Source organism: Eimeria necatrix, genomic scaffold, assembly GCF_000499385.1.
Source record: "Eimeria necatrix Houghton genomic scaffold, Enh_scaff79, whole genome shotgun sequence".
Taxonomy (NCBI): Eukaryota; Apicomplexa; class Conoidasida; order Eucoccidiorida; family Eimeriidae; genus Eimeria; species Eimeria necatrix.
Window position 1 is genome coordinate 23,620 of NW_013654609.1, and position 14,596 is coordinate 38,215.

Genomic DNA, 14,596 nt, shown 5'->3' on the forward strand with positions numbered 1-14,596 from the left:
CAGGGGAGGGCGCTGCTTGGGGAAAGACAGAAATAATTAAAGCCAGCAGCCTCGCTTTCTAGTTACTGCAGTGTGTACAGGTAGCAGCCACAATGGCTGCTTCATTCTACACTCCAGTCACCCAGGCGAAGCCAAAGAGCAGAGGCGGCAGCAGCCACTATTATCAGCACAACGCAGGTGCACTCCATTGGGGCCCCCAGCCGTACGCAGCTGCAGCTGAGAGGCATAATCTTATGAGGGGCCTCGTCCTCGCGGGCAGCAGGAACTCTTTCACTGCCTAGGCAGCCGGACAAGGGTCGCAGAAGAAAGCTCAAGTTCTCTCTAAGCCACGACGACACAGGGGGGAGCCAGTTGCTCCAGGAAGCTGCAGTAAGGGGCCCCAGATGTGGCCCCACAGACTCTCTTTGAGTTGCTTCTGCGGGCTGCAGGCTGCTGCTTGGTGTTTTATCCTTTTGCTGCGTCTCCAGGTTCTTTCGCAGCCGCGAGACCTGCAGCAGGCTTGCTGAGCTGACGCCGTGAGCCCTGAGCTCGTCAAGCGAGATAGAGGACTTGGCCAGGATGCTTAGCAACTGCTGAAGCGCATCTGTTGCCAGTGTTTCCTCCTCTGTGTCTTTGCGTGGGGCTTTGGCCTGAGGCCGCGCAGGGGCCGCTGCAGCACTCGCCGCCAGCTCCTCATAGAGAGACCTCCCTGTACTGGGCGCCTTCGCCTCTGGCCTGGCAGCAGCAGTAGCAGGGGCTTCTACTGCTGCTGGCCTACCCGACGCCGACGCCCCAGCGCTGCGGGCGCCCTCTGACTGGATAAAGCGCATCAAGTGCCACTCCCCGGGGCCTGATGGGGCTTGTGGGGTGAGGTCTGAGGAGAGTCGCGACAGCAGCTGCTGCTGCTGTTGCTGCTGCTGCTGCTGCTGCCGCTTCTGCTGTTGGTCTTGCGATAAGGAGGCTCTCAGGGTCTGCCTGAGAGAAGGCCCCCTCAGCCCCCCGGTTGCACACCACGTTTGCCCCCTGAAGACGCGGAGGCCATCACAGCCTCTTGGGTGACTTCCTTCACTCGATGGCGGATATCCCCGAGAGATCCCCCACCGCAAAGTGGACTCGGGGCTCCTGGGTATAGACCCCAGCCCTCGGTGAGGGGTTGCAGGCCGATTCAGGGGAGGGGGGTTCCCTACGGAGCTGCACGCGTCTGACTGCTGCAGCGAAAGCAGCAGAAACAACAGCAGCAGCAGCAGCAAAGAAATATAACAGCATAATGATAGCAAAGCACTTTGTGTAATGCTAGGATGCGACGAAAGCTAAAACGGAAACGCGCAAATGCTTCTCTGTTGCTTTCGCATGCAAGAGCTCACCACACGCTGGGAAGAGACCCGCTGCCTAGACAGAGCCTCCTTGGTTTGCGCGAGCTGCAGGAGGCACAGCGCAGCAGATGACTTGCTTAATGGTGCATGCAAGGCTCCGAAGGTCCACAGCCTCTTCCGCAAGGCCCCTTGTTCTGAATACATGCTGCTATAGTTCGGGGTTCTACGCGCGTGTCTTGCTGCCACTGCCTTCACCGAGTGCCTCTGTCCCTGCCTCTCTTAGTGCCCCTATTCCTAGCCCTATGCTCTGACCTCTTCGCATGCAGCTCGCAGTTTTTGCCGCAGAAGGGCTGCGGCCTCCGTCGTTTTCTTAAGTTCCTCTTCTTGCGTTGCATGCGCTGCCTCGAGGGCTTCGAAGCCTCGCCGCAGCGTTTCCATTTCAAACTGCAGCTGAGCCACTTGGCTCTGGCACGCAAAGAACTTGGCTTGGTAGTTCTGAAAACACCCACCCGAGTCCAAAGGCCAAATCCCTGCGCCCCACTCTAGAGCAAAAGCCCTAAACGCAAAAAGTGAATACTTTGCGTTTACAGCCAAGACTCCTGAGTTGCATCAAGACTCTGTGAGCTCTTATTTGGTTATTTTCTCTTTGCCTGTTGGCCAGTACAAGGCCTGTTGGCCAGTACAAGGGGAACAAAGCAAAAAGGTGGAGGCCTGAAAAGTGATTGGCTCGGGTAGCTGACCTTGTACTTAGAGAGCTGCTGTAGCTCTGCTTCGCTATTCAGACACCTTTGCTGCGCTGTCTTTAGCTCTTCTGAGAGAGTTTGATTGTCGGCAAGCTGCATGCAGCAGCAGCAGCAACAAAGACACCTACAGCCACGGAAAATAACAACGTGCAAGATGGAGCAGCCCCAACAACAGAATCGATGCTACGAGCCTAGCTAACGAAAGTGACTTCAGCACATTTCTGGTTGCCGCTGCTGCTGCAGGTAGTGCGGCCCCTGCTGCTGCTCCCGGTTCTTGTCGCACGCTGCTGATGCAACCGCTGCTGCGGCAACTGCTGCAGCTCGTGCTGCAACGTTGCTGCTTGCGCTGCGCATCTCGTGGCATCAGCGGGGGCTATTGCTGCTGCCAAACAAGCTTACCAATCGCTCATTTTCCTCTAACGCGGAGTTAAGCTGCCGCTTTTGCCTCGAGGCGGCTGACTTCCATCTGTCGGACTGCACAGCAACAGGAGCAGGAACACTTTTCCCCCTTCACTTTTTCTTTCCTTGGCCAAAAAAGGTGCAAGGGGAGGATTAGGCGCATCAGCACAAGGGCCTTCAGCCTTAGGGTTTAGGGTTTTCGGCCCTAGGGTTTAGGGCCTCGCGTGAGCAGCGCCTCACGTGAGTCGCAGCAAGCGCAGCATCTTCCGTGAGGTCTTCTAGAGCCTGAGACAGAGCCTCTAAAGCCCTCCAAGTCTCTGTGTGTGGCAGCGCTGAGCTGCTGCGGGATTCAGCTGCAGCAGGACTGCGGGGAGAGGACCCAGAGAGCCTCCGGGGGGACCCCAGCTCCTCCTGGGCCAGCCTCCGCGCCCGCAGGGACAGCCGCCGCAGCTTGGCCGCCACTCTGTAGGCTGCAGCAACGGGGCCCCCTTCTTCTTCTCCCACTTCATCCCCACTTTCAGAAGCCGACGGCGTTGGGTCTTCAAGCCCAAGGGGCCCCAAGGTGACCCCGGCTTCCCGGGGACCCCTAGGGGTCCCCCGGCACCAATAGTCGCCCTCTTCCCCCACAGAGTCCGACAGAATAGACTGTCTTCGCCCACTACTTGTTCCCGGTGGCCCCGTTTTGAGGCTCCGGAGCCCGTAGGGGCTCCCTTGGGGCTGATTCTGCATGAAGCCCATCCTGAGCGAAGTCGATGGCTCTTTTGTGGAGTCATCGGGTATATAGGGAACTTTATGGCCCCCGAAAGCCCTGGGGGAGCCCCCAGGCCCTGCGACCGTGGTTCCGGTTCCCCATGGGCCCTGGCCTGCGTCCGCCTCCCCCCTTTCCGCCATTTCTTGGGGCAAATGTTGACAGTTGGGGGCCCTCTGAGCTACAGAAGGACCCCCCTAGCTCTTTTTGGACTTCGTAGGCTTCATTTCAGTGTGATTAAAGCTCAGGCGGGGACAGCGCTCGACGGCTGTGGCCAGGTTGCGTGAGCAGAAGGAACCGAGGGTAACTCTCGGCTCTCAGGAGAGAAAAATTGCTAAAATAAAAGCTTGAATTAAATATAAAGCTGTGGAAAAGGACACAAGTTAATGAAAGACAGCAGCAACAACACCCACCCAACAAACTCGACGCCGGCAGCCTCGCGCAGCCCAACCACCGAGGGCCCGAGACCGCCCGGGGCCCCTAGAGCCCCGCACGAGCTACCCGCAATATCCCTCATCCAAAAGCCTTTATTTGCAACAGTTACATATATAGAACATGCACATTGAAGTTTAGTTACAGGGGCGCGGCGGGAGAGGGAGTGGGAGGCAGCCAACGGTCTGTTTGGACCGGACCACATTTGTTGCATTGCTTGGCGACGGCCCCAGGGCTTCCGGGGACCCCACAGCACGCTCTATTAGGCCTTAAGGGCCCCCAAAGCGGCCACTGAGCTTCCTGCGACTATTATCTATTGCCCGCTGCCTCCAGCCTGCTGGGCTGGGGCCCCAGCAAGAGCCACCAAGGCAGTGCCTAGGGCCTCCTGGCCTGCACTGACGGGCCAACGAAGGGGAAACTGCCTTCAAATAGACTTAACTCAGCTAGTTGGGCTCTAGGGAGAAACAGCGGGAGAGGCTGGGGGGTTGCACTGCCGCTGCAGAGCTTCCCCCCAGTGCCAGAGCAATTGCTGGCAGCAGTAGCTGCTGACGAAGGCACAGCAGCCACAGCGCGACCTGCGAGCAGCAGACTTTGGCTGCAAACAATAAGAAGTGTCAATGGCTGTCGCTGGGGACACACAAAGCTAACAGCTTCTAAAAACAGAGAACCTTAAGTCTTGCCTTGCGACCTCCGGGTCTTCATTACTACGCCGAAGACGTGCTCCTTCTATGGCAGGTCTTTGCCAGCCGTGGCTGCTGGCTGCGAATTGCCCAGCACCTCAGGCCTTCCCCTTAAGGCCGCCGCTTTTACACTTTTAGACCTTAGAGGAGCCCTGAGGCTCATGGGAGAAATCCTTGCAAGAGGAAAGCAGCAAGGAAGACCCCGCAGCAGCCAAGGCTGTTATTGGCTGGCCACAGCCCAGCTTTCGCCTCTTTCTCCAGGACACCGTGACTGACTGGCTCTTCCAGACAAACCCTGTCGAGGGATGCACAGCAAACAGTGCCTATGGGCCAAAGCCACTCTTAATGCTTAACTAAGGAGGCCAAAGCCTCTCTGCTGAACTTTATAGAGAGGCCACTAGGGTGTAGGTCTTGAAGGGAAAAGCCCTTTAAAGCCAAAGTTTCTCATAATGCTTGGCATCAAAGGCCAAAGCCCCTCTTAGTGCTCAAATACCTCAATGCTTAACTTACAAGGCCGAAGCTCTTCTTAGTTCTAATTTTGAGGCCGAAGCCCTTTTGAATTCCCATCTTGCAACCAAAGCCCAAAGCCCCTTTTAATCCTTTGCCCAAAGGGCCAAACCTCTAATACTAAATTCTTAATGCTGAAGCATCTCTGCAGTTTTAAGGCCAGAGACCGCTTTAGTGCATAGCTTCAGGCCAAAACCCCTGTTATTACTTAATTCTAGCCACCTAACTTTAAGGCCAAGGCTCCAGTTACTACTTAACTTCAACCACTTTGCTTCAAGGTCAAAGCCTCCGTTACTACGTAGCTTCAACTACTAAACTTAGGACCAAAGCTCCCGTTACTACTTAACTTTAACTGCTTAACTTCAATGGCAAAGCCCCCCATTCCAGTTGGTTTAAATACTTATCTAGGAGGCCAAAGCCTCACCTACTGCTTAATTCAGCAATTGCCAGTTACTTAACCAGCCAGATCTAATGCCCGTATGCCGCCACGGCTAGCTGAAGCTGCGTTGTGGCTAGCCAGGGCTGCTGAGCAGCTAGTTGCGGGCAGCCAGGGGCCATGGCTTGCCCAGCACAACAAAAACACAATGAATGTTGAAAATAAAAACTCCATATGAAATGGGAGAGTAAGAGGCCCTCTAGCCTGCCTTGGTGCTTAACTATGCGGCCCCAGTGCCCCTTCTTTGGCTCTGGCTGCGGCTGGGCAGATGGGGGCCCCAGGCCAGCAACCGAAGCAGAGGCGACTCCCTCTGTTGCGAGGGGAGCCATTTTCGGGGCGAAAAGAGTTTATTGTATTTATTAAATGGGTTATTTAGCTGTTGTGCGCATCCGCGGGTGCCCGCGGGTGCGCCCGCGTGGCCCACATATGAGCTATTCTAACTACTTGCAGCTAGCACTCTAAGCCTATTCGCCTGTTGCAGTACTTCAAGCCTATGAAGGCCATCGCGCGCAGCACAAATGCTATGGTCGCCAAAATGGCCAAGTTGGGCCCCAGCCGCGTGTCGCTGAGGCCCCCAGACACAGACAGGAAATCCGGGGGCAGGCCTTCCCAGGTAGGGTTGTTGTTGAACTCGTTCGCCGTGAAACACAGATAAGGGTAGTGAATGAAGGAAATGTACTTCAGCCAGCGGATCCACGACTGCGCAGCACCAGAAAAAGCCACAAAAATGCAACACAAACAAGCCAAAGCAACCCCGCTCAACACCCTCTTTCGTTCAGTTTGCTGCTGTAGCTGCTCCTGCAGTGACTGCAGCCAAAAAATGCAGCAAATGCTGCTACCGCTACAGCTGTTTTTCTGGCAGCAGCAGGCAGTCAAGGACTCACTGGAATGTCTTGCTCACGGATGTAGAACCCGCAAACAAGGAGAATCACAACGAGCACCACCGGAGAAAAACTCTGCGCAACCGACAGCCTCGGGGCTGCAGATCCAGTAGCAACAGCATCAGCAACAGCAGCAAAATGAGGCTTTTGACCTGTCGCTGTGTGCGTGCGCCCAGCAACAGTAGCACCAACACAAGGCCTGGCAACTACTGAAGGCTGCTGGAGTTGTTGCTTGAGCACTGCGTTGTGAGTTGAGGTGTCTGCACACTGCAACCCCAACAACTACGGATTCCGCAGCTCACAAATGGAGGCCGCGAAGAAAAGGAAAGAAGTCGAGGCGAAAATGGACAACTGGGCAATCACCAAGTACAACACAAAACGAACGAAGTCAGCTGACATGCCTGAAAGACACAAAGCAAACGCCGTGCACAGCAGCCATAAAAAACCACACTCACAAAAAAGATCCAGCCTAAAGGGAGAAATGGGCAACTCTAGACATAATTAACCTTCTCGATTGCAGCCGCAAGAAAAGACATGTAATGGCACTGACACGGGAGAGCAGCCTGGCTGGCCGCCTGCTGCCTGTGCAGCAAAGCCACTGCTGGATACCGCGGCACTGCAGCTCAGCTAGCTAGCAGCTAGCTTAACTATCATCTAGACAGCAACTAGCTTAACTGCTGTCAGCTAGCTAGCAGCTAGGTGGCACCTCTCAAGCCCGGGGGCCGTGGGGAGGCGTGTGGGGCGAGGCCTACGTACACCTCAGACAGCGTACGTGCACCTCGGAGAGAGTACGTACACCTCAGAGCAACGGGCGCGAGACTCACCCGACATCCAGTATGATATAACAAGAACAGCCGTGAGAGGTAAATGCTGGAAAGGCATAGACGCGAGCGACTTGGCCATGAAGTACGCGAAGGGGGTATAAGTTCCATTTGCAGTGTCTCTAGATAGCAGCAGCAGCGGCAGAAACAAATACAGAAGCGCAATAAGTGCATGCAGCTTAGAGAGCATCTTCTGCAGCCCATCCAACCGCCGCCTGTTCCTGGCCACTGACTGCTTAGATATGGGCAGACTAGCTGGCTAGCTAGCTGGATAGCTAGCCAGCTAGAGGCTAGCTAGCTGGCTAGCTAGCTAGCTAGCCAGCGCAGCCCACAGCCACGCAACAGCATCCCCACCTGTTGAAAAGCTCGCGGTCTTCAGCAAAAAGTGACAGACAGTCAAGCGGGGCAAAGACAATGTGCGTAGCCAGAAAGAATATACACCCCAGCATGTTGCGCGCCGCTATTTCTAAGGGGCCGCTCTCGGGCACCTTCCAGAATATAGCACCTGGGAAAAACAAAGCCGAAAGAAACAAAAAGGCTTGTTACAAATGAAGACAGACGCTAGCACACTCTTCTGGTTCAGTGCTGCTGCTAACACTGCAGCCCTGCGGCGGCGCTAGGCTGCGTCTGCACTTGCTGCTGTGCCCGCTGCAGTAAGCTGTCGTGCTCGCTGCAGCAAGATGCTGCGTTCGCTGCAGTAAGCTGATGCACCAGTCGCGGCAAGCTGCTGCGACCGCTGCAGCAAGCTGCCACGACCGCTGCAGCAAGCTGTTACGACCGCTGCAGCAAGCTGCTACGACCGCTGCAGCAAGCTGCTACGACCGCTGCAGCAAGCTGCTACGACCGCTGCAGCAAGCTGCTGCGGCCGCTTGCTCCAGCGGTCGGCTGCTGCTGCAGCCTTCTGCAGGCTTTGTGGGCATTTGTTGCTGCTGGGCTGCCTCACCCACAATGAAGCCGAGAAGAGTGTTCAGGAGCAGCTGCACAATTGTCACCAGCGGATTTCGCACGAAGTTCACCGCCGTCATCCGCATGATCACCAGAAACTCCGTTACCCAGCGGCTCCTGAGGTCGCACAAAGCGAGCCAGCACACCCAGATGCATATTACGCAGAATCACATTCCACAGTATATATATTATATATTATATATTGTATTGTACGAGCCACATACATTTTATACAGTATGTGTATATGTACATATCATATATATATATATATATATATATATATATATATTGTGCAAGACAGCACCCTCACGAATATATAGTATACATGCATATATACACCTTTATTTTTTATTTTGTAGTATGCACGCAATATATATTTTGCTTACCGGCTTATACGTCAATATACACATATATGTAATAAATGCACACATGCATTTTGGCCCTCGTATGACAGCATAAATCTCCATTATATTTCATAGTATGCAAATAACGCATATTTCGAATGCCGTTTTAAATGCCAATGTACCTATACACCCAACGAATGCATACATGCACTTTGACCGCCAAATATATATAACACCCCAGAAAAATGTTAAAAGAGAGCAAACTGATAAAGAAAGACCCTGGACAAAACCACCGGAAGTTGTGCAGGGGCCCTCAGCCCCACAGGGCCTGATCCCGCCGCTGGGGGCCAGGCTGAAGAGTGGGGTCCCTGCAGGGGTTTAGGCCTATCTTACAAGAAGGCTCTGTGGGCCTGGAGGCGCTGCTGCAGGCCCTTGTAGGCCTGCTTGTCTTTGGGATGCTGCAACTCCTGGTCAATGCGAGCAGCAACAGCAGCACAGAGAGGAGACGCCTGGTAGAAGGCGGGGAGGCGGTCAACTTCTTCTTGAGTGACTGTGACGCGAACCATGTGGGACTCGAAGTGCGAAAGCTGTGGCCCCTGGGCCTCTTCTGCGTCTGCTGCTTCCATAAGAATGTGCGCAGCGCTTTCTTCCCTGCCCAGGGGCCTGTGTTCCAGGGGCCCCATGATGCCCCCGTCTGCAAGCTCTTCCTCCATCTCCGTTTCCCGCCGCTGCTGCTGTTGCTGCTGCTGCTGCACGGCGTACTGCTGCTGCTCTTGCTGCTGCTTCGGGTGCTGGCTGCTGCAGGAGGGCAGCGTCAGCAGCTGCTCCCCCACAGGGCCCCCCGTAGACTGCTGCTGCTCCTCCTGCGGCTCGCTGCGCACTGTCAGCAGGTCCAGCAAAAAGTCTGCGGGGTTAAACCGCGGGGGGCACCGCAGCCCCAGCCGCGCGAAGTAGCTGCTGCACTGCGTCGCTGGCCCTTGAAACACTATTTGCCCCCGGTGCAGCAGCATTAGCTCATCAAACATGGCAAACAGCTGCAGCACAGACACGCACCACCGCGCTGCAGCTTCAGCACTTCGGCCTAAACGGCGGAGAGCGGGCGCTGCTGCTACGCTGGCTGCTAATGTACTGGCGGCTGCTGCACTGGCTGATGCTGCACTGGCTGCTGCTGCGCTGCTGACGGCTGCTGCAGCTGGGCGATGCAGGGAGTGCGCGGGGCTTTCGCGTCGGGGGAAAAGCAAGAAAAGTAAATAAAGGTGATGGACAACGCAAGAGAAGTGCTGTTGCTGCTGCTCAGGTTAAGCTAGTTCGTTCTTAGGGGTAAAAGTCCAAAAGGTGAAAAAAAAAACAAAAAAACAACAGAGAAACTCACCTGAGACCGAGGCTGGTGCACTGTACAGACAACTGTGCGGCCCCCCGTCCGCGCCAGGCGCAGCAGCAGCCGGATCGTGTCGAACGCCAGCGCAGCATCTAGCCCTGACGTTGGCTCATCTGCATGCAGCAGCAGCAGCAGAAGCAGCAGCAGCGGTAGCAGCAGCAGCAGCGGCTTTTGCTGCTGCAGGCTTAGGATTTGAACCGAACAGAAGCTGCTGACGCGCCCAGAAGCCGCTGCAGCCGAGGCTGTTTAGAAGTCGAGGAAATGGTCTGATGATTATTTACTGGAATTGCATTATATTTGATTTACCCAAGAAAATAAGAGAAGGATTATTCAGCAGCTCCACCGCCAAAGCAACCCTTTTCATTTCGCCGCCGCTGAGGCCCTTGCGCTCGGAGCCGCCAATTCGGGTGTCTCGACAGTGGTACAAATTCATGGACTGCAGCACTTCTTTCATGCGCTGTTCCCTTGCCTGCAGCAGCAGCAGCAGCAGCAGCAGCAGCAGGAAAGGCGGCATTTCTGCAAATGCAGCATTTTTATAAATGCAAATTAAGGAAGTTTACATATTACTTTGCCGTTTTTAGACAGCTGCACAAATAACAACCGATATCAAGCACTAAAGAAAGCAGAGAGCCGCGCTGGGCGAAGGGGCGGAGAAAGGCAGCAGCAGGTGGAAACGAAGACAAGCAGCAGCAGCAGACAGCTCTGAGCCCTAGGGCCTCTCATAAAAGGTATTTAATTACTATTTGTGCTTTTAACACTGAATTTGGAATTTGTTTTCAACAAGGAGGAGACAAAAAGCTAAATTCCCTTGTTTGTCAGCCAGACAAAAGCGCTGCTTGCAAACCGCCGGCTCTGTACTGCTCAAGAGCCCACAGAAGCAACAAGGCAGCAGCAAGCAGCAGCAGCAGCAAACACGTAGCAGCAGCAGCAAGCAGCAAACAAAGACTCCCCACGTTTCTAGAAACGCCCGGCAGCTTCAAAGCGGCGAAATAAGAAAGATATTCCCAAACGGTGACATAGGAGGGTAGAATGTCTTTCTGTACATACACCCGGAAGCGCACATTGGGGAAAAAACAAAAAAGATTAAAAGACTTAAAAAATAATAGAAGGGGAACTGAACTCCCAGCAGAGGGAGAAGCATGCAGCAACAAAACGCCCGCAGACTCAAAGACAAATAGCAGCAAACTAGCCCGTAAAAAAGCACCGCAGCAGCACAACCAGCAGCAAACGCAGCAGAAAATGGAGCAGCAGCAAGTGCAGCAGCAGCAGCAGTGAAGTGCACTGGAGACATACAGGGCAGCAGCAAAAATAGAGAAAAGGGAGACACCGGGGAAGCAGCAGCAGCAAACGAGCAGGGGCAGATGCAGCAAACGGCAAAAGCGGCAGCAGAGATAAGAATATAAAAGCAAGCAGCAAATATGAAAGAGACAGAGACAAAACAAGAAGCAGCAGCTGCTGCAGGCCGTCCCACAAGTCCCCAAGACAGAGATATCTGTGTCGAGGAAGTTCGAAATGAAACACTTTGGAGAAATAAACACAAAAAAATTTTAAATATAATCTAATTAAAAGTGACAGGTCACCTGCATTATATAGGTCGAAAAAGAGGACAAAGGAGAACCCGCAGGGGCCCCCCGGTAGACCAAAGTTCCGGATATTAACACTCGAGAAGAAGCTTTAGAGCGGCCTGCAGCAGCAGCAGCAGCAGCAGCAGCAACAACAACATTCGAAGCAGCACCAGCAGCAGCACCAGCAAGAGCATTGGCGAAGCTGCAGTAGCATCCGGAATAGCAGCAGCGTTCGAAGCAGCAGCAGCCTCAGAGACAGCAGCAGCAGTTAGCTGCATTTGCTGCAGCACAGGCAGCAGCGGCCCCTGGTGCCGCTGCAGCCGCCCTAGGGTTTAGGGTTTAGCTAAACCCTAGGGCTAAACCCTAAAGCCACCCCAGCCGCACCTGCCAGGGCATTCAGCAGAGTGGTTTTGCCGGAGCCACTGGGGCCCATAATAACCAGCATAGAGCCTGGGCGGACGCAGAGGTTAATATCCTTAAGAATGACGTTGAGGCCCGTGTTGCTGCTGCTGCTGCTGCTGCTGTTGCTGCTGCACTGCCTGCCGCTGCTCTGGGCCGTGGAGAGCCCCCCGTGGGGCCCGGAAAGCTCCCCCTCCTCGAGCTGCAGCGGCGCCGACTTGCTGCTGCTGCTGCTGCAGCACAGGCTGCTGCAGCACAGGCTGCGCAGCGAACCCGAAAGGTCCCGCCGAGTCCGAATTGCGTAGCAGAAGTTCTTTGCTATCAGAGTTACTGGAGCCACCCCAGCGGGGCTGCTCCAGGCCTTGCCTTCCATGGGAGGAGGGGGCCCCACGTGGGGCCCCGTAGAGGGAAGTTCTGCATCTGGGGCCCCCTGGGGGGCCCCCAGGAGGCCCTCGCGGGACAGCTCCATGGCTGAAGTTGTGTTCGCTTCAGCCTCTGCCTTCATTTTGGTCTGTTGGCTCCCCAGCTACGGCAGCAGCACCAGCGGCTTCAGTGGCAGCGAGCCAGCAGCAATGGCAGCAGCGGCGACGGTAGCAGCAGCAGCAGAAATGAACCGCTCCAGGTGCTGCGACGCAGCAATTTTTAAATGTAAATTCGAGGGGGAAACCCTCAGAGACAACAAGACCCGTCGGCGACACGCAGGCAGCCCGATACTCCAGCGGCGGCGCAGTTGAGCTGCTGTGGTTTACGTGCAGCTCTGGGAGTGCCAGCAGACGGCCATGAGAAACTAACAGGAGGGAACAAAGCAGATTTACTACTTTGGAACGCAAATATGATCCGAACACACAGGAAATACAGAAAAAAAAGGAAGACAGACGGCTGCGGTGGCGTGCAATTCAATGCTGGTGCTGCTGGTGCTGCTCCAGGTGTATGCACACCTGAGCAACAACTACGAGGCGTTCGTAGTCGCAGTAAACGAAAAATTTCGATTTACTCCAGGAAACAGCAGCAACAGCACTCGAGAAGCACATGCATCAGTGCAACTCTCAGCATAACCTTCTCTGCTGCCGCTGCTGCTGCTGCTGCTGCTGCCGCTGCTGTTGCTGCAACTGGTGAATAGTAGCCAATGTGTGCGCGTGTTTACTCACAGCAAGCGCTCCACTCGTTTAACATAGGAGTAGAGACAATCATTGCAAAACTGCTAACATAAGCTGCTTGCCCAGTATCTGTGAGCAGCAGCGGCTGCTGTAGCAGCAGCTGATGGTCGCTGCTCATGGTCGCTGCCGCCGCTGCTGCTGCTGCTGCTGCTCACCATTGCATGCGCGGTGTGCGGGCTTAACGGGGCTGGAAAGGGACAGTTCGTGCTTCTTTTTGATTGCTGCTGTCTCTGTTGCAGCCTGTGCCCTTTCCGAAGTGTACAGACACCTGCTGTCTCAGTCGCGCCGCAGCAGCTTCGCCACCATGGGCTTTGACTGCAGAAATTTCACTGAGACAAAGCCAGCTGAGAGGCTGGGAGGCCCCGTTGATCCTTAAGGGCCTCTGGTTCTCCTGCAGCAGGCGTCCCGTGCAGTCGCCCTGAGGTGGTGCCGCTGCAGCAGCTGCTGCAGCTGCTGCCGCTGCTGCTGCAGCTGTCGCTCTCCACGAGCAGTTAGGGCGGCTCGCAGGGACAAACGCTAGCCCTGGGCGAAAAGGAGTAGGGAGGAGTGCGTGTAGGACACAGCAGCGGCAGTTACTGCTATTGCTGCTGCTGTTGCTGCTGCAGCAGCAACATAGCAGATCCAGCAACGCAGCGCTACCTGCCCCTGCCGACGAATATTTTAGGGGACGCATGCCTGGAGGCAAGCGCAGCCCCTTGTAGGGGCTCTGCGTGAAGCACAGCAGCAGGAAGAGCAGCAGCAGCAGCAGCAGCAGTTACAGCAGCAGCAGCAGCAGCAAGGGCCGCGACGGCGGCGGCCTCAATGTTCCCTTCTTGCTGCGCCTCCTGTCTCTCCTCCTGCTGCTGCCACAATGGCTCAGAGAGATGCCTTTCCTATTTCGTATTACGGTGAGGACTCTACCCCTCATGTTTCAGCCGTGGCTACTTACACAAGGGTTTAGGACTACGGTTTAGGGTTGGGGGTTTAGGATTTGGGGTTTAGGGTTTAGGATTCAGGCTTCAGGGTTTTGGCTTAACGCTTTAGGGTTCAGGGTTTGAGGCCCCACAATGGTTCCTCGCCTTTTATTAGGGTTTAGGGTTTAGGGCTAGGGCACACACACACAGTGGCTGCCGATCTTGGGCCTGGGGTTTAGGGTTTAGGGTTTAGGGTTTAGGATTTGGGGGTCGTGGGGGTTTGAGTGCGTTGGTTTATAGATGAAAACGACATTTGGCCTCTCCTGCGGCCGTCTATAGAGGAGCGTTTGCCTCTGGAGCCGCTTGTGCTGCGGGGAGTTTATGGAGGGGGCGGTGCTGCTGCTGCTGCTGCTGCGTGCAGCAGCAGCACAGTAAACTTGTCGTTTGTTGCGCAGTCTGCCTTTGTGTCTGGGGGCCACCCCCCGCCAGCCCAGGGGCCCCCTGCTGCTTTTTCAGTGGCTCAAAAGGCAGCTGCGGGGGCCCTGGCTTCGCTGGGAGTGAGTGTTGCTGCGGCTTCGCTGGCTGCTGCTGCTGCTGCTGCTCCCGTGACGCCCGCAGCAGCAGCAGCAGCAGCAGCAGCGGAATCGCCGAGCCTCGTGTGGACAGCAGCAGAGAGGCCCTTCGTGCACCTGCTGCTGCTGCAGTACGACAGCATTGAGGTGTACCGACAGCAGCAGCGGCGGCTGCTGCGGAGCTGGAGCGAGCGGCTGCTGGAGCAGCACGAGGAGTGGCTGGTAGTTGCTGCTGCTGCCTGCAGCAGCAACGAAGCAGTAGTGAAGCAGCAAAAGAAATTCATCGAAAAAATCCGCGCAGACTTAGGCAGCAAAGACAGAGTCCTCCGGCTGCCTCTGGGATCGATCGATCCCAGCAGCAGCGCCCTTGCGGAGCAGCTCTGGGCGGTGAGAAGATCTCTTCT

General features: G+C 55.4%; 2 protein-coding genes across 2 annotated transcripts; both read right to left on the minus strand.

Annotated features, from left to right (window-relative positions):
* Positions 1 to 101: 101 nt before the first annotated feature.
* Positions 102 to 3,325, minus strand: ENH_00076480 (hypothetical protein, conserved; the record flags this gene model as incomplete). The annotated part of the gene is made up of 6 exons (XM_013582946.1): positions 102 to 1,187; positions 1,344 to 1,397; positions 1,605 to 1,787; positions 2,033 to 2,128; positions 2,435 to 2,509; positions 2,675 to 3,325. 6 exons carry the CDS (start codon positions 3,323 to 3,325, stop codon positions 102 to 104), a joined length of 2,145 nt encoding a protein of 714 aa, XP_013438400.1.
* A 2,362-nt stretch (positions 3,326 to 5,687) lies between these two features.
* Positions 5,688 to 12,039, minus strand: ENH_00076490 (ABC transporter, putative; the record flags this gene model as incomplete). The annotated part of the gene is made up of 11 exons (XM_013582947.1): positions 5,688 to 5,936; positions 6,122 to 6,216; positions 6,421 to 6,519; positions 6,943 to 7,061; positions 7,294 to 7,444; positions 7,883 to 8,001; positions 8,622 to 9,262; positions 9,601 to 9,719; positions 9,913 to 10,075; positions 11,187 to 11,290; positions 11,556 to 12,039. The coding sequence occupies 11 exons, from the start codon at positions 12,037 to 12,039 to the stop codon at positions 5,688 to 5,690; spliced, it is 2,343 nt and encodes a 780-aa protein (XP_013438401.1).
* Between the last annotated feature and the right edge of the window lie 2,557 nt (positions 12,040 to 14,596).